Raw genomic sequence first — 20,228 nt, 5'->3', positions numbered from 1 at the left:
TTCCTCTGGGTCTATATTTCCCAGATATCCTCCAAGCCTGGGACAGGGCCTAGTGAAATTGGGGGGGTAAAGGAAGGCCAATTGGCACAAACAAGGCTGGCCATGTGAGAGATAATATAAAGCCCCCCTTAAGGGGGAAGGTGTTCTCTCAAAAGCTGAGTGGCAGAGAGGTCACTACCAGCAGAAGGTGTTCCTTCACCCAAAGAGGGTGGGTTGGAACCTGGAAGGAACAGGTAAAGTAGGGGCCTGTTAGCAGCATTAGGAGTCTTTATTGTTTTCTTCATACATTAATTTTGTATGACTCCTTCATACATTAATTTTGCCCTGCTTGTTGTAAATGTGTCCTCTGTTAAACTGTTGCTCACAAATATTTATTTTCCCACCTGTGATGTAACTGCCAGTTTAATAAAGGGGTTTGTTTTACTTTGTCTGGGTTCGCACATTTCAAACTCAACTGGTCACCTGGCAACAGACTCACCAGTAGAGGGATGTTAGGAATGATGAAGGGAAAGGGTATGTGTGTGCTCTGGGCCCTTCTTAGCTGAATTCCCAAACCAGAGTGGTGGCAGCCAGAGCTGAAGGGAATAGGAGGGAGAGAGGTGTTGGTGGGGGGCTAAATGTCCCCTAGGGGAGACGTCTATGATAGATAGGTTGCCAAGTCCCTATACCCTCCTGGTGCTGCACAAAGTGCAACAGCGCTCCCACAACCAGCACGATGTCACTTCTGGGAGTAATGTCGTCGTGCTCCTTGGGAGTGCGCACGCTGCACATGATCCTGGGGTGTCTACAGGTGGCAAGTGACCTCCGAGTGGCTTGCAACTTCCCACTGATTGCGGGCAGATCGGCAGCAAGGGTGCAAACCCCTGAAAGTTTCCCCACCACCAGCAGGCACCTGGGAACCCTAATAATAGACAAGCCCCCACATGACCTCTCTTACCTGTGACATACACTTTTATATGAATTTTTGTTTCCACTCATTCCTTTAGGGGGGGTGGGGAAGCCTTGTCAACAGCAAGAAAATTTCACAAACATATTTCAACTGCTTCCAACTTTTTAAATTTTTTTTCCAAAAAGGGAAACTAAAATATGTTTGTGAAATTTACACTTAGTAATATTACACTTAGTAATATTGAATGAATTGAATATGATTCAACTGCTTCCAACTTTTTAAATTTTTTTTCCAAAAAGGGAAACTAAATCATATTCAATTCATTCAATATTACTAAGTGTTACTTCTAATGCTGAGGGCCCAAGCATCATTCATCTGGGCTGCGATAAAGCTTTTACCATGGGCTTCATCCCATACAAACAATCATATGAGTCATGAAAGAAACATTTGTTTTATTTCTAAAATGACACAGATTATATCACAGAAATGGGCTTGCAGCCAAGGCTGACCCCTAAGGCACTAGAGAATGTACACCCCACCCCCCAGCCTATCCCATCTATATTCGAGCCTTGCTAATATCCCTGTAAAAGAAAAGATGACTGGCTCTGCCAGTACTATTTACCCAACTGTTGATACTGTGTGTTGGAATTCTCCTTGTCTGTTGGCCTTGGTGTTGAGTAGGCAGAGAGCAACAAGTTCAAGGAATTAACAAGCTGATTCTGAATGGAACTGAGCTTCGAGGCAGGTTGCTTAATTGCACTGGCCAGTTCTGGATAGCCATGTTCCAGGCACATCCACTGTTCTTGTAAAAGGTCCTGGATTTTTTTAACATAATGGCTTATGGAGGGATCTGAAGGTGAACCCATTGGTTCTTGGTGGCTCTCTTCCTCATTCAAATCTTGCTTAAAATCTTTTTCAAAACCAGTTTCATTTCCTCCTTCCTCTGCATCAACAAACTCTGTTTCTGAACAGCTTCTGACAGTTGGAACATTAGCAGAAGACAACTGTGTGCCACATTGATATAATACATTCCGATATTTGTTATTATCAATGTGCTCATCAATCTTCAGTTCATTGTTCCTTATTTCAAGAACGGAACCATCAGCACCCTGCTCCATCCCAGAAGATATGCTGCATTTCTCTCCAGCACTAACAGGAATGCTTGCCTTCTCATGGTCTGCATTGACAATCTCTTTACTTATTTCCTTGAATTGTAGATTCGTATTATTAGCCCCAAGAGCATCACATCCAACAGATTCCTTAGGTATGGCGATGATCCCATTGATCCCTTTGTCAGGTGCCCTTTTAACTACGTTTTCATGCACAATTTCAGTATTCACAGCAGCATCGTGATACTGTAGGGCATTGTTAACCTGCATGGATGGTTTAATGTCTTTGGTGCTCTCCCAACAGAGTTTCTCTTCCAGCTGAGCTTTGGAGCTTGCCAGCATCTCAATACTTCTCTCCTTTGCCTTGATTTCTTTATCTTGCTGTTTCAAAACAACACGAATCTGCTCAAGTTCCTCTGTTTTGTTATTTAGCTGTTCTTCCAAAATGGCGATATGTTGCTTCAAGACCATTATTTTGCTAGGTTCTTCATCAGTCAAAGACTCAAGGTGCAAGGCTGCCCCCATCTCACTAGTACCAAGACTGCTGCCATCCTCCTCCTCAAGTACCTCTGGAACACTCTCACATATATTCAGTTCCATTTCTTCCTGAGACTGGCTTTCACGCATGTATTCCAAAGTTCCAGAAGAATCTAGTTCACTTTGGACTAACTGCAGACAGTTATTTGTCTCTCTTACACTACTTTCTTCCTCTGCACTTTCAGTAACTATAAGCCATTCTTCAGATATGAAACACTGGCTTTGCCACAGAGCTTTTGGTTGTATTCTCTCCTTAGAAATCTCTGCTTCTTGTTTATCTAGCACAGGAATAGCTTCCTCTTGACCTGTATGTTTCTGACATGCATAGGCTACCTTATTGTTTGGTGGTTTCAAATTTCTTAGGTTTTCAGAGACCATTAATGAAGAACCACTTGAGCTATCTAATTCCAATGATTCTTTTGTAGGAGTAAAATGCAATTCTAACCCCTCTCCATCCACAGATTGCAAAAGTTCTAATCGTGGAGAGCCTGCTGCTAGCTGAACTACTTGCTCTGAATTTTGGACTGGTGGAAGTGTGGCAGGCATACTTGATGTCCTCAGCAGCTGAGGCCTCCCTCTACCTTTACTAGTTTCCTCTTCAAGAGTAACAGAATCTTGTTTGATGGTCTCTATCAAAAAGTCTTTTTTCCTGTAACTTGGCTCATTTAGACAGTCTGAAGATGGTGATGAGTCTGTGGATGTTACAAGGAGGGTACTTTCCTCTGTCCCTAAGGAGGCCTTCCTCTGTGTGAGAAAGCTTCTACTTTGGGGTGCGGAATAGGCCTTGGATCCATTTTCTGGAAGGCTGAAATTCCGAGGCAGAGTGCTGAATTTTGGATGCTTTGCCTTCCTGTGAATTGGAATCCGCTTAATAGTATTTCCTTTCTCAATGTCATCAACATACTTCAGGAAGTCAAGATCTAAATGGAAGCCATATGGTGTTTCAACAGAATAGGGACTCTGGGGTGGATCTTCTTCTCTTTTTGATGACAAGTCACCTGCTGAAATAAATAATTTAAAAATAATAATAATAATAAAAAACAGGGCTACTATCTTGCTGGTCACATAGAATGTTTCATTATTTTATCTCATCTTTCTGCTGTAAAGGGAAGCTAACAATGATAGCTAAAAATTCAATTTTGAATCAATGAGAGGACCATGGTGTGACAAGTTACGCATTCCAAGCATCTTGTCCTGTGTAATAGCCAATGCAATGCAGTTGGAATGTAGCTGAACACACATGCTAAGGACAAGCGGGAAAGGACAGAAAGCCCAACACAGAAACTTGCCCTCCCATGGGCATGCATAACAGTGTCTGCAAAGTAATTCACCGTGCAGGTATTAGGTATTTAAGTGCATTTTGGTTCACACCACTGCAGTCTTCTTGTGATGAAGCTAAAATGTTGCTCTGCTTCCCCCCACCCCCACTGCCCTGTCCTACATTGTCTCTAAGGCTGCAACAGCATGAATCCACTGCAGCAATGCTGAACACCAGTCTTTATCACTATGCATAATTTTGTAGTGAAATGCTGGATGTAGCTTCAGGTACAACTACAGGACAGTTTCATTAAATCACTGTACAGTTTGCCTCCATCCACAAGGCAAAAGGAAGAAAGTGTGGATGGCAATTTATCATCTGAGACATCTCTGCAGAGTCAGCTTGCAGATACGGTCCCAAAGAGGCATGTATGAATGTATAATATTCTTTTCTGGGACTGAATCATGTAATTGTACCATCGAAAGTCATCAGGAATTCACTAAATCATCATTTGAATGGGCAATTATGTAAATGACAGCAATTGTAGGCTGCACTACAAATTTTCTTTTAAAAAGAACTGTATAAAATGATATATAAATCCTTACCATTATACTTAGTGTAGCTAAGATATTCTTCAGAATATCTGACTTTAGAACCAGGTCAGTGTTTGAAGATACACACACACCTGCTCCAGCAAAGAAACAACTGAAGAGCTCGGTGGGCATCTCTCTTGTTGTTTTTTTAAAATATAAAATACCTTTAAGAATATATCAGACAGCATGGTCCCATTATCTTTTACTAAACCAGAAGAATGAGTATTGGAACACTACTGGTACCTTGGAAACACAGATAACTTCTTGTGAATGACTTAAAAAGTGCATGTGATATTTTTTTTGTTTTAATGTAATATTTATTATTGTTTTTAATGCCGTAAACTGCTCTGGGCCTTGTTCAAAGAAGAGGTGGTATAAAACTTTAAATAAATAAATAAATAAATCCTATCAAGCAGAACTATGGCCCACTCTATAGTTTCTGTATATCAGCGTGGATATCTAAATTTTAAAAATTGTGAATTTGCCTAAAAATGTATGAATGTATGGACCAGTCTCATTGTTCCATTTTCCTTCAAGCTGGTAGAACTGACTGGCCCTGCACTGACTCAGAGAGACAGATCCCCCCTCCCCCAGCTCCTGCTATTCAAGATCCTTGTGATCAGAGATGCCAGGAACTAAAGCTAGGAGCCACATGTGCACTGCCAGTGAACCATGACCTGTCCCCAAGGTAGCAGGAACCACTTTTAGATTCTCAGTAAAGCCAAGTGTTTAGAAACATCCCATGTGCTGCAGTAATCAACCATTTCTGTCATTATACATATGCAAATTTTGAAGCCACCTGCTTAAAAAATGTCTAACAAACTAACTAGAAAAACATAAGAAAATGTGGGGTTTTAAGTTAACAATGACAGTTTTTTTTAAAAAAAAATCTCAAATTAAATTAGTACCATACCATTCATACTCTCCATTGTGGAGAATTTTGCCCAATCTGTTGATGTCAAGCCATCACCTGAGGAAATTCAGCTTACCCTAAAAAGAATATAATGAATTATATTGTTGGGGTTATTTCAAGAACCAAATGTCGTATTTCTTTCTAATATTCTTTTTATATGCATTTCTTATTCCCTAAAGCAGGGGTCCTCACCTTTTTGAGCCTGTGGCCAACTTTGGAATTTTGACAGAGGGTGGTAGAAACAACCACAGAATGGCTGCCGTGGGAAGCAGAGCCAGCCACAAATTGTCATGGAGTGAGGTTACGCATAACTCTGATAGTAGCTTTTCAACATTTAAGCAGAAGCTCTTATTAAAAGGATGCCTTTTAAAACTAACATATTGTTTAAAAATATTTTCTTGTATACACACAAAATATACGAATTGAGCTAGCTAAGAAACTCTCATCTGGCAGTATCCGTCTTCATTTTGCATGCATTTAACTCACAAAAAGGCTGCTTCTCCTGGCTATCCCCTTTACATTAGCCCATCCATGTTTAACCTGCCCTATAACTTGTAATGATCACCATTGGTGCTGAAGAGCTGGTGATTGCTCCTTGCACAGGTGTACAGTAAGAGAGCAATTCTGGCCTGATTTTGATAGGAACATAAATTATTTTTGAAAAGAGACTAGAATTTCATTTAATGTGCTTATCAGCTTCACTTGAATTATAAAAATGCATTCAAACGGAGAAGATTTGATGACTTCAATAGAAGTCCCAGTTAGGTACATTAACCATTTTAGTTATACAGCTCAATTGTGTTTAGTCAGAAGTAAGTCCCACTGTATAATGAGAATATCACTCTGCTATTCACCGATGAAGTTTTTTACATAAAGCCACTATTAGCATATCATAAACAGAAGAAATTGAAAAAGTCCTGCCCACATTCTAAAAACAGTTGGTGGGAACCAAGTTGGGGACCCCTGCCCTACAAAAACTTATTTATCTTTAAACTGAATGCTATTAGACAATTTCTGTCCATATGAAATGAAATTATTGTCCTTACAGTCAAATCCTAAACAGAGTTACTCCAGTCTAAGCCCACTGAAATCAACAGGCTTAGACTGGAGTAACCCTGCTTAGGATTTCACTGTTACTTATCTAGTAAGCATTTGGGGGCCTGTATCTCTAAGAGGTCTTTTTTCATTACTAAGACAATTCTAGTGCTGCAGGAAATTATGACACTGAAGGTTTGGAAAGAGTCAGAGAGAAAAGTTCATTGTATGCAACTTGAGGCAATGTCTCATCACATTAAGTATTGGAAAACACTGATTCCTGTGATCTGAAATGTGGCTTATAATTAATATATTGCATACTACAGCATTTCCACATAAAAAGCAAGGGTATAAACTAATTATGGGTATGACAGGTTGTCACTGGAGTTAGGTCTGCCATTAGATATAGTGAAGCTCTCACAAGTAGCATAATATAGGGACCTTTAAAGAGCAGAAAATTGTCAATTATTTAATATTTTTAATATTTCTTATTCCCAATAAGAGATGAGAGTGATACCCAGGATACAATTTGGAACTGGGGGTGAGCAGACGAGTAGCCAAGTTTGCAGATGATACCCAATTATTCAGTATAGTGAAAACCAAGGTGTATAGTGAAAAACTGCAGGGGGATCTCTCCAAACTAGGGGAGTGGGCAACAGCATGGCAAATTAATTTCACTGTTGATAAGGTGATACAAATTGGAACAAAAAAAATTCCTAACATGCTGATGGGACTGATACTTAGATTGAAAGAAATCTTGGCACTATAACTTGACAAAAATGTCACTTCTCGATCTGGTTTCCAAACAGATTTGGACATGATAAGCGTCATTAATGTGGCTGTACCTCTTAGCATTATTGCAAAATTTGAACACAGTCATATGCAGCAGGTGGATCATGTGGAAAGTAGTTCCATATGGTTTCTGTAATCCAGTCATGGATAACAAAGAGGCATGGACTCCAGTGCCATGGGGAGCCAGCAATGACACTAATCTAGGAACATATGCATCATGCTTTACCGCATACTATAACCTTGGCCATAGTATGTGAACAAGCTCTATACTAGCCAGTAATTACTACAAAGCTTTATAAAGACTAGTTAAAGGTTAGTAGTTCTCTCACTAAGAGTGCTCTTAGAATCCATAACTATATATAAGCAGAAACATGCAGAGTTGCAACACTATCATGGAAGCTCCTTGTTTAATTACTAGGCAGACAACACAAAACCACGTATAATTTTAATGGATACATCTGTACATCATGAGAATGCTGTGCATATAGGAAGGACATATTCAGAACCGATGAAGACTGTTATTAGATACAGAATTATTATCATTTAAATTTCCCTGCAGTACCGTTTGCAGTCATGATGCAATTTTTGCTTTAAACTTTGAGGTGTATAGACTTCAGTAGATAAATGTCGTATTTTTGCACTGACTCAAAGGATCTTTAAGGAAACTGATTACAGAGAAACTCCTATCAGTGCCACACTAAACTGTGTTAACACCATGATACCTAAATCACTAAGACTAATGCTTGCAAAATTCACTGTGGGAAAAGAGCTTTTGATTGATTAGGAACATTGAAACTGAGGTTATGAAACAAAGATCGTTTCTCTCCAGTGGGATGGCATATTAATGCAATCTCATTAAGGGGTATTGCAACAGCTTTCTGATACCGCCTATCATTTCCAACTGCATTGCAGCAATTTCATTTAGCATTTCATTATTAGAGTTAAATGACAAGCATTTTTTTCAGGTTACCTTCATGTCCTCCCAGAAGCCAAATCAAAAAGAAAAAAAAGGAACCAAGGCAAGCCTTTTCTTTCTAGGAAGCTCTTGTAGCACTCCTGAAAAAGTCAAAAATTACACTGGCAAAATGTGTATTTTCCTGCTCCTAGAAAAGTTGAGCAGCTGACCAGTGACCTTCCTTTAAAAGTGAATACAAGTTTTCATTAAGATAGCACTGAAGGATGGAAGTATAATTCATGTTCAGACATGCAAAGTATAGGACATGTCTAAAGGTCATACTGAGAAAAAAATTAGTTATGCTTTCTATATTATTTGGCATCACTGACAGAGAGTACATATTCAAACAAAGCAGAGTATTGTGCGTCTTTTCAAAAACAGGATTATATAAAAGACAGCCAATAATTAACTATACATCAGTGGCAGTACAATAACAAATGTATTGCGGGAAAGAAAGAAGTATATTATGAAGAGGCAAACAATGCCTTATATGATTGTTCTGAAACAGAAATGTCTATGGATTTCACATTAACATTCTGATCCTAAAGATAGTATCAAAACTGACTCTACGTTGATTCCAAGGCTTACATCCCAGTAGGTATTTTAGGTCCAAAACAATCCCAGCCAACGTTGTGTTTAGTTGGTTCCAAGTCTAGAGAAACCAAGCTGGCAAAATCAAGTGAAGGGGGCAGATCTGGAACAGTTCCAAGACACTGAGAAACCAGGGGTGAGAACCAGTGTGGTATAGTGGTTAGAGTATCAAACTAGGATCTGGAAGTCCCTAGTTCAGATCCCACTTTACATGTTTGCTGGACAACCGTGGATCAGTCATTCTGTCTCAGCCTATCCTTTTTCAAAGGGTTGTTGATGTGATGAGAGAAAAGGAAGGTATATATGTCTTATCTCAACACCGTTTCCATACCAAGAAGTCTACTGTCCCCAGCCTTTTTTTAGCCATAGTAGTGAAAAAATCAAGTCCCTTACAGCAGCCTGTCTTTTTCTCCTCCTGGAGTTTAAAGGATTCTTTCCAGACAGGGAGATTTTACAGGGAAAGATTTCCCCTCTCCACTGGTGCAGCCTGGTCCTGTTTGATCTCCCTTTCTTGCAACTGTTTTTGGCAACTCATACCATGTGTTTTGGCCCTTTGGCCATATTTAAGATTCCATTACATTTTTGATTTGTCTCTATTAAAAATGTTCTTAAGTCAGAACAATAAGGGGAAGCCTTCCTAATCTGTCTAGTAAAATAGAAGAAGTAAGTCTTGTGTAGGCAAATTTATGCATGGAGATATTATGAAGTAAAGCTGCTGAAAAGTTGCCTATTATGCCACTATTAAAGGTGTAAGAACCCTAGCCAAAAAAAGAGGGTCACACGACTACCAATAGCAAGTTGGATCAGAAATGCTTTGAGAACTGTGTCAATAACACTTCAGTAGCCAGTCAACACAGTTTAGGATAGCGGATCAAGTAAGAATATAAACACGTATGTAAAGTGCCATCAAGTCACCACTAACTTATGGTGACCCCTGCTGGGGCTTTCAAAGCAAGTGAGAAACAGAGGTGGTTTGCCACTGCCTTCCTCCGCAGAGTCTTCCTTGGTGGTCTCCCATCCAAGTACTAACCCTGCTTAGCTTCCGAGATCTAACCAAATTAGGCTATACCATGCCACCTTCCCTCCCATAAGCACATATGAAAATGGAATATAGAGAAAGATTGCAGACTTGGGTTGAAAAGGAAAAAAGAGGAAAATAAGGCATTTATTCAAAGAGTGGTGCCGATCAAATCCTTTTTTCTCAGTATTTAACCTGGAATAAATCAGTTTCCCACATCTACCTCTCAGCTTTCCTGCAGTCAAACCTCTGGAAGCCTTTAATTGCTGTAAAGTCTAGAGACCCAAGAACAATGCAACCTAATTGATGTGAGCTGGAAGAAAGCTTTGACTATAGCTGAAATGGGAAGAGACAGTTCCTGGCTGGAATTCCATTTGGAACACTAACACTAGAGGCAGTTAAGATTTTCCTTCCTCCCCTTCTTCCTTATTGCCTCAAACTCTTCCATGTTTCTCTCTCTCCCTCTATCCCACCTCAAGTCAAATAAACATAAAAGGTTTCTGAGGTAAAGTTTTGGCCTGCTGTTATATTATTATGCTTAAAGGATGGCAGAGTACAAAATCATCTTAACCAGCTGAAATTGAGGTAGAATACACCATGTAGCCGGTCTAGGGATGAACACCACTACCTCATAAATAATATAGTATATTGTGTCTGAGTCCCAAGTTCCAGCCACCAGCCAAGATGAGTAGAGGAGAGTTTCACTCTGACCTGGGCCTCTACCGATGATAGGGGGCAAAAGACAGCATTTTCTTGATGGCATTTGCCTCTCTGAGAGACTGGCTATGTTGTATATTGCTCATGTGAGGAAATGGGTCTCACAAACACTTGTTTCTGCTCACATGGGAGTGAGAAAACTATGTAACCGCCCTTGTTCACCTGCTTAGCAAAGTTTTTTGTTCTCTCCAATTCTCTCTCCCCCTCTGTGTATCACCGCCACCATTATTAAGGCACATTCCACTTGAGCTCAGGCAGCATCTGTAGCTTTGGCATTTAAAGGCTCTGTTTGGTGGTTGCATCACCCCTGCCTCCCACTCTGGATAGTGTGCTAGTAGAGTGTGGTCAACTGCTGCCCCCTTCCCCTTCTGCTCTTGGTACACATGATCTGAACAGGGCCTTTACCTTAGGTTACAGACTAGCTAGATTGAAAATGTAAAGTTTAATAAGAATATAAAGGCACACACAGAATATGTGAACACTATGGAATAAGTAGGAAATAAAAGAAAGGTGATAACATACATTTGTCTAAATCCTAAACTCTATACATATCCCTAATGGTAAGTAAGGACAGGCTTTTAATTACTGGAGTTCCAAGCATTAAGAAATCATCTGTTACCTTGATTTAAGTTGTTGGGTGTCTCCATAGGTGGTAACTGAGCATGTGCTCAAGATGGAGACCTGGTACACCTAGGCTTGCAGTAAAATGGATATTGCTCTATTCCTCATGGCAAATGGCAGCCTCATGCTCAAGGCTTTTATTCTCTCTGTTTCTCCCACTCCCTACTCATGGGAAGGCCTGCTTTTGTTTCCCCTTTGCCCCTTGTCATCCTGAGTTCTATAGCTTTAGGTGTGATTATGGGTTTAGGTGGGACATTGGCTGCCCACTGTTCTTCTCCTGACTAGTGCCATCTTTATGTATTATTTACATTATTTATAGTCCACCTTTCTCACTGAGATTCAAGGCAGATTACACAGTGTAATTCAATATGATCAATAGCTAAGACATTCAGTAAACAATACAATAGGGTACAGAATACAGAAATTTGAAACAATGTTAAAATTGTTTGACATGACATCATAAATGACAGTAACAGCCTTTATGGAAGCATCTCTTTGAACCATTTCCTTACAGTTCATCCCTATTACCTGTGTATGAAAGCCCACCTGATAATTTGGCTCGGCTCTGTACTTGGGAGTCATCCTCATTCCTTTTTTATTCTTGACAGCTAGCAAAAGGTATGTTATAAATTCTGAGCCTGTACAGAAAGGAACCCAATTATTGTGCTTTGGGCTGTGAACTTTGGGATAAATCCTGGGGTATAATGCACATCACTACTCCTTGGTACATTTATTGTTAATAACTTCAAGTTCAGTTTACACTGGATATACCTCTCCCTGCAGATCAGTTTACATCCTTGGGTATTCCAGGATCACACAGCAATAACTCTGCTCTAACAAAAAGGGAGAAAATGCAAACATAGTTCTCTGACTGAAAAAATTATTAGAAATGTATTAGAAATAAATGAGAAATAAATTAAAAGTGCAGCATAACTAATTGTAATATATATATAATATAATATTCTGAATGGACCATTTTGTCTGTGGCTTTTTATTCCCTCAAGCTACACACACAAATCTGAGCTGCAACCACCAATGAAAAAGCACAATCTGTACAACTGGAGAAGAAAACCCAGCAAAGCATCTGCTATCATTACCGAGCATTCCACGCTATTGATTCTTTACTTCAGTGGAAGGTCAGTGGGTGGCAGCTATAACAGCAGGCAGAGGTCTTCTGCAGGAGTAGGCAGAGGGGGTTGTCTTCACAAGGACGCTGTAATTGAAAGGAAGCACATTTAAAACTCTAATTTTCTCATCTCTGGCTGCTGCAGCTCTTGATAACAACTGTTGAGAGGTGGCAAGAAAAGAATACTGTGCCATCCCTCCTTTTGAGAAAAGTTGGGCTGTGCTAAAAACCTCAAGGGAGGCTAAATCAATCTGAGACACAACTAGGACAAAAGACACTAGGACATTTACACGAAGAAACTGAACAAACAAGGGAACTCAAGGGATAGCTAAATTGTTCCAGAGTTGAAACATTGCTCATATTTGCTGCCAGTTTTGAGGCTGTTGTTACGGGGGAAATCTCATCTGAGAAACTGAATTTATAGTAACAATATAACTTTCCTCAAGATAAGACCTGCATTGCAACTGACAGAATATTGCAACAAAACATGTTCTGAAACTAAAACTGAAGTCACCAAGTTTCCATTTAAATACTCAGAATTAGAGCTATTTCATGCATGATATTTTAAAAGGTGCATTTAAGAAGTTTCTAATTTTATTTATTTATTTTTGTCATCTGTAGTCTGCCTTTCTCACTGAGACTCCAAGTAGTAAGAGATTAGTACAATCAGTATCAAGGGAATTTCCATTCAGTATCAAGGACATTTCCATAAACAATTCCACAGTGTAACAGAAAATATGAAAAGCAAAACATAATGGTGAAGTCTATGGTCCCCAACTCATTAGCGAAGCATCTGAGACCCCCTCCCTACAGTACAGCACTCCTAGCTGAATAAAAATCCTTTTTGAATAATTTGGGTTTGCATTGTTTGTGGAAAGCCAGGAGAGTGGGGGCTCTCCTGACCTCCTCAGGCAGGCCATACCACAGGGTAGGGGCCCCCACAGAGAAAGTCTGTGCACGGGCTGCTGTTGATTTCGCCAATGTGCAGGCTGACATGTGCAAGAGATCCTGTTCGAATGAACGAAGCTGCCGTGAAGGAACACAGGGAAGGAGGCAGTCCCATAGGTAAGCCGGCCATCATAATGTATGAAGGGGTTTTATAGCTCTTCATCTAAAGAAAATAGACAATTGCTCAGACTTAGAAAGCCCTGATCTGTATAACACCATGGTAGGTTAACGTATATGGGGCTTCTTCTAGTATTGTGCATGATCATAGACTAAAACTTTTTTTAAAAAATTGTATTTGATGGGCCATGCCTTAACATGCTGTTTAACGCGAAGCTATCTCTTTGCTTTCAGCCTCTAGTGTGAAGAACAGAAGATTCATCTCAAAAATTACCCTATCTATTCATCACATTTTAATCCCAGTAATTCATGCCATTCACTTTCACTTGGCCTAAGCAAAATTGCCTGCAGTGTTCCTGTTGAGGACTGAAGAACACTGCTTACCTCCCCTTCACCCCCTGAAAGAGAGCTATAGGCAAATTTCACCATAGGCTTGCAAAGGAGAGGCTCAGGGACGGGACCCATTCCTCAGCTTTCGAAATGGATGAAGGTGAAGAGCAACCAGATGAGGAGTAAACCCAGTGCTAGGGGACCAGATGCAAGACTGAATTTCTTATAATCAAAGTTCAAAGGTCACATTTTTCCAGTCTGAGAGATAAAGTTATTTTTCAACCAAGGGGAAATAAACAGCTGGGGAAATAAAGAGGAAAAATTTCATTGGGAGAACACTGGGAAACACCAGAAAAACTCATATGAAACGTTTGCTCCTTTTGAACGAGTGAAATGCTTTTTAAGACAAGTTTATATTCACACAGAATGTATAGAAAATAACTTTTTATGAAAAATAATATACCACATTAGATAACGTTGATTCCTGTGTATACTGTATATATGATGTAATGGACAGGGCCGGATCGAGGGGGGGCAGGGGGGTAGTCTTCCCCCAGCGCCGCCAAAGAGGGGGTGCCGGGCGCAGCTGCTAGCTGCCGGAAGCGTGCCAGTGGCAGTGACGACGGCTGAGCGGCCACCCGAGCAATTCGCCTGCCCCGCAGGACAGGGAGCGCGTGGCAAGCTGGCCGCCCCCTCAGCTGGGCAGGTGAATGGCACAGAGAGCTTGGGAGGCCGCCCGCACCACTCACCTGCCCTGCTGAGGGGGTGGCTGGCTTGCCGCACGCTCCCTGTCCTGTTGGGTGACTGGCACGGAGGGCTGGGAAGCCGCCCGCGCCATTCGCCTGCCCTGCAGGATAGGGAGTGTGCGGCAAGCCGGCTGCCCCCTCAGTGGGGCAGGCGAGTGGTGTGGGTGGCCTCCCAGCCGCTGGTGCTGCTGCCGCTCCGCTGGCGGCATGCCCGCCCTGCGTGATGTTACGCGTGCGCAAGGACAGCCGGCCTTGGGTTGTCCTGGGCATCCGGGAACCCTAGATCCGGCCCTGGTAATGGATGAAGTGATGGATTAGGATCTGGGCAACCCAGGTTCAATTCCCTGCTCTGCCATGGAAGCTTGTTGGGTGACCTTGGGCCATTCACATACTCTCAGCCTAACCTACCTCACAGGGTTGTTGTGAGGACAAAATGGAGGAGAATGATGTAAGCCAATTTGAGTCCTCACTTGGGAGAAAAGTGGGGTATAAATGAAATAAAAAATAAAATGTATATAATATACTTTCAAGGAGATGTTTATTATTTAAATGTGACAATTTTTGTCCACAGTTAATATGCTATAATGAGAACAATAATGCACCATTGTATTGTTCAGTGTTTCCAGTGTTACAATTTTTTAAATTTATTTTGCTGGCCTTGGATCAGTCTATGTCCAGCAACTGGGAATTGCAACCTATGGAGCAAGGAGAGGAGCCTGCTCAGAACTGACCACAACACTTCGTTGTAGGTCCCCAATCGTTGCTTATTATTGTAGATATACTCTTTTGAAAACACAAACAGCTTGCCAAAATCCTTGACATTTAAAAACAGACTTGGCAACCATATTCTGACCAGAAAGAGAGTGAGGCTGGATCTATATACAAGACTATCCCATGTAAGAGTCAAAAATGCCTTTCAGAAGCAGGATTCATAAACTTTAGGGCAAACTGAAAACTCCCTTCCATGCTGGAATCCACTGAGTGAGTATCTTATGGTCTCCTCTATGCTACACCATTTTGGTGTCATGACTTATCCTTTACATCATCTTCTTGCATCGGCTCTTCAGTTGTGATATAGCATTTCCAACTTAAAGAACTTTTCTAGGTTGGTGTTCCAACTGATCAAATAGTAGCCAAGCTGAATTGCTGGCAACAGAAACCCATTAAATTTAAATGTAGACTCTCGGGGAATATTTATTGTATCTACTTTCATTTTTGTTTGGAAACTTAGAAATGTATATAATGAGTTTTCAGTCTGTCAGGTGAAGCAGAGGGACAGAAAATAACTGTGCAAGGATGAAGTCAAGTGATACACGATGCAGTAAATTCCACACTGGATGGAATTTCATCTTAGGGTGGATTTTCATCTTAAGAGAAAAGGCATGAGATCTTGATTAGACGAAGCAGAAAACAGCCTGATTAAAAAGTGCTGTCTCAAGTCATATTCAGTGCTGCAGCTGCACTGGCATCAGTAACTATCTGTGCAATCCTAAGGAGTTACACTTTTCTAAATCCCCTGAAGTCAATGGGATTAGAAGGGTGTGGCTTTGATTAGGATTGCACTTGTAAAGGCTAGGGTTTGTGAACGATGAAACTGTGACTTCGAACTGCTTAAGATAGCTAAGTCTAACATTTGAAAGGCTTTGATGATTTTTCTGTCCTTACAAAGCTGTAGCTTGCCTAACTAACATAACACATTTAAAGTATAACAATTAGTATATCGCTGGGCAGGATTACAAGTAGAATTTTTTTGGTTCCACTGCCATAAGGCATAGTCACAGCTGATTGCAGCTGTTGTTAATCTGCACCATGTACGTGCTGACATTCTACAAAGGGTAGCTTATTTAGCACTGTTGTAGAGAAACCTCTATGAGTGAGATCAAGATCATGGGGTGTGCACCCCAAGAACTTCAGCGGAAATAAAAAGGAGCATTCTGACAGTGGCTTCCTTTATCCTGGGGAGAAAAGGAGGCCTTTTTTCTTTATACCAAACTTGTGAAGAAAGCTGTATAAGATGCACAACACATTTGTTAAAATGTTTCCTGTCCCCTGATGTGACAGTAAAGTGGCACAGTTTGAAGTGTGTGTGTGTGTGTGTGTGTGTGTGTGTGTGTGTGTGTGTGTATAAAAAGCCCGTGTAGATATACTCTAGCTGTAAAAAAAAAAAAGCATATCAGAGTAGTATCAGGTTTATGCACATTATTAATTATCTTAGAATGATGTATAGGACAGTATCTATAGGCGGTTGAGGTTGCCGCCCCTCTAAGGGAGTGTGCAGTGATCCCCTCTGGGAAATTCAAACTCCTAGCTTTGTAAGCCAGTCTGATGCACTTCCTAATCCATCTACTCAGAGTAGACGTAGAAACGCGTTTTCCTATGTTCGACCCCCTAAAGGAAATGAACATTGATTCACATTTCTGGATCTGCTTTGTCCTGTCAATATAGTAACTAAGGGCATGCTTAACATCCAAACAGTGCCATTCCCTCTCCTTCTCATGTTTGGGGTTGGTGCAAAAAGATGGCAGATTAATCTCCGCACCCCTATGGAAGGTAGAATTAATTTTGGGAATAAAGGACAAATCTGGTCTCAAAACCACCCTGTCATTGTGAAAAATGCAGAGCTCCTTATCTACTGACAAGGCATTCAACTCAGACACCTGTCTGGCGGATGCAATCCCCACTAAGAAGAGAGTTTTGAACGTAAGTTCTCTACGGTTACACGTGGCCATGGGCTCAAAGGGTTTCCCCGTTAATGCCTTTAACACTACATTTAAATTCCATGTTGGAAACCTAGGGATCTGAGGATTGATGAGAGCTGTACCCTGTAGGAATCTTTTTATGTGCAAATGTTGAGTAAGGGATCTCCTCTTCCTACACCCTGCTATAGCAGAAATAGTTGCCTCCTGCCTTTTTAGGGTACTTGTACTGAGTCCTTGGTTTACTCCCTCTTGAAGAAAAAGTAGGATCTTGTTGATGGATGGTCGTAGAGGGTCCCTATGTCTATTTGCACACCAACGCTGGAAAACTTGCCAAGTATTATAACTTGAACTTGTGGGGTTTTTCCTTGAAGCTAACATGGTAGCTATGACTTGATCCGAATAGTCTAGCTGCCTAAGTTGCCGGAGTTCAACTTCCAAGCAGTGAGCTGAAATATCTCCGGTCGTGGATGTAGCAGGAGTCCCTGTGTCAACAAGTCCAGCCTGATAGGGAGGTGTCAAGGGTCCGCTGATGACATGCTCATCAGGTCCTGGAACCAAGTCCTTCTGGGCCAATGTGGTGTTACTAGTATCACTTCTGCCCTTTGCTCTACAATCCTTTGTATCACCCTGTGAAGTATCTGAATCGGTGGAAAGGCGTACAGAAGTCCTTTTGGCCATCCGCAAGTCAGTGTGTCTGTATCCAATGCCAGGGACTCCCTGCCCCTGGAAATATACCGTGGCACCTGATGGTTCCTTGCGCTCGCAAACAGGTCTGTGTTTGGAATGCCAAACTTGGCGCAAATCCCTGGAACACCTCCTTGTTCAGCATCCATTCACCCTGGTCTATCTTTCCTCCGCTTAGCCGATCCGCCAGGATGTTGTCCTTTCCTGCCACATGGACCACCCATAGCGACTGAATGTTGTCTTCTGCCCATCTTATTATAAGGCTCGCTTCTGCGTGCAACTTTTTGAACTTTGTTCCTCCTTCCCTGTTTAAATACACCTTCGCAGTTGTGTTGTCTGTGCGTACTAGTACATGAGCGTCTGACATTTGAGCCTTGAACTGAAAGAGCCCGTTCTTGACATTTCTCAGTTCCAGCAGATTCATACTTTGACAACGCTCTGCTCCCATCCAGGTACCCTGAGCTGTGAATTTCTGAATGTGAGCTCCCCAGCCCCAACGACCGGCATCTGTCATCATGATCACCCTCTTTGGTTCTCTGAGGGGAACTCCCATCAGAAATCTGTCTGCAGCCATCCATTATTTCAACTCCTGACTGATGCGTTTTGGTAATTTGACTATGACGTGCTTCCTATGGGCGATGGCCATCTGGTAAGGAAGAAGGAACCATTGAAATGGTCGTGTGTGAAACCTCGCCCATTGAAGTACATCTTGACAGGAGACCATCATGCCCACTGGCTGAGCCAGAGACATGACTGTCCAGTACTGGTTTAGTTGTATCCAAGCAATCAGAGACTGTATCTTCTTTTGTCTCTCCTGGAATAAGAATATCCTGTCCCTTGCTGTGTCTATCAACACTCCTAGATGGACTATTCTTTGCACTGGAGTCAACAAACTTTTCTTTGTGTTGATCACAAAGCCACGTTGTCGGAGGCATTCTGATGTCTTTCTTACCGCTTCCATTCCCAATTTCTGGGAGGGTGCTTTGATTAGAAGGTCGTCGAGATAAGGAAAGAGTGATATTCCTTGCAGCTGAAGCAATGCCACCAGAGTGACTAGTACCTTGGTAAAGACTCTGGGAGAGGACTTGAGTTCAAACGGGAGAGCTCGATACTGGAAGTGATGTCCGTTGTATGCAAAACTCAGAAACCTTTGATGTGATTCTCTTATCGGTATGTGCAGATATGCTTCCGAGAGATCTATAGAGGCTAAGAAATCTCCCTTTTGAATGGCTGCTGCAATAGTTCTTAGAGTCTGCAACCTGAATTTGCGTGTTTTGATGAATTTGTTCAGCCACTGCAGGTCTAGGATGGCTCTGAAGTCTCCTTTTTTCTTTGGTACTATAAAGCGGAGTAAACCCCTTGGTCCCTCTGATCTACCAGTACAGGTTCTATAGCCTTGATTTGGACCAGGTGACGGATTGCCTGTAACAGAAGTTGGTGTTTTAAAATGGATGGGTTTTTTGGTAGTTGTAAAACACGTCTTGGAGGAAGAGAGAAGAACTCTAGAGAGTATCCCTCTGTCACCGTGTCTAGAACCCATCTGTCTGAGATTGTCTGACGCCATACGTCTGCAAACTCCTGTAGTCTGCCCCCAATCTCTGAGGGCTGATCTGGGGCATTGTAGTCATGCTGAGGTCTCCTTTTTCTGTGCCTTGTTGAATTGTCTGAATCTGGAGAAAGATGTAGCTGTGGTATCCATTCTGGACCTGGATTGCCATTGTTTCTTGAAGGACCTGGAACTCCTGAGCCGAGGAGACCTCTTTTGGTCACGAAAGGACTGAAATCTCTGTTTGTGTTGAAATTCCTTCTTTTTTTGAAGGCAGTATTTTTTTCTTCTCTTTGTCCTCCACCAGAAATCTTTCTAATGCTTCACCAAAAAGGTTGGTCCCTTTGAATGGAATAGCCGCCACTTTAGCTTGAACCTAAGGATCTACTTCCCATTTCCATAACCAAGTATTTCTTCTGGCTACTACATTGAATCCTATGGCTCTGGAAGAAAATTGATGCATCTGCAGCAAAAGCCGTGGCCAATGCATTCTTCTTGACTTCATCTTTGGTTTCCTTGGGGACATCACTCCCCGCTGCAGCCAAGTCTGATGCCCAGGAAAAGGCTGCTCTAGCAAATAAAGAGCCGGCTACTGAGGCTCATAGAGATGTTGCTGAAGCCTCAAAGTTCCTTCTTAAGGACTGTTCGATTCTTCCATCACACGGGTCCTTAGGGAGGCCATCCGCCCCCATGGGGAGAACCAAAGTGGTTCCCAGGCTAGATATGGGATTGTCTACCACAGGTAATTTTACTTCTTTCGCCGTATCTGGTGTCAAGATGTAAAATTTTAATACCACTGGTTGCGTAGCCTTTGACTTAGCTGGAATCTCCCATTCTGCTTTCATGATGTCATAGAAAACAGCCGGTAAGGGAATTCTGGCTTGTGTACCCCCCTTCTTAGGAAGAGCCTTTTCTGATCCCTGTGGGAAGGCAGAGGCTGTTTCCCTCTTACCAGCAGACGTTGGGGTAATCTCAAGAACCCTAAGTACCTTAGGCAAAAGTCT

The 20,228-nt window shown here is 41.7% G+C and overlaps 1 protein-coding gene across 1 annotated transcript in view; it reads right to left on the bottom strand.

Moving 5' to 3' along the window:
• The window catches only part of KANK4 (KN motif and ankyrin repeat domains 4), a 54,542-nt gene that overhangs the window by 19,885 nt on the left and 14,429 nt on the right, over nt 1-20,228 (bottom strand). The window contains exons 3-5 of the mRNA XM_054980566.1: nt 12,126-12,241; nt 5,300-5,376; nt 1,512-3,536 (exon numbers count right to left, since the gene is read on the bottom strand). Of these exons, the coding sequence (XP_054836541.1) occupies nt 1,512-3,536; nt 5,300-5,315 (2,041 nt within the window). The 5' untranslated portion in view covers nt 5,316-5,376; nt 12,126-12,241. The remainder of the gene's footprint in view (nt 1-1,511; nt 3,537-5,299; nt 5,377-12,125; nt 12,242-20,228) is intronic.

This window comes from Eublepharis macularius, chromosome 5 (assembly GCF_028583425.1).
Source record: "Eublepharis macularius isolate TG4126 chromosome 5, MPM_Emac_v1.0, whole genome shotgun sequence".
NCBI lineage: Eukaryota > Metazoa > Chordata > Lepidosauria > Squamata > Eublepharidae > Eublepharis > Eublepharis macularius.
The sequence above is the reverse complement of the archived record's forward strand: the minus strand, read 5'-3'. Positions and strand labels throughout refer to the sequence as shown.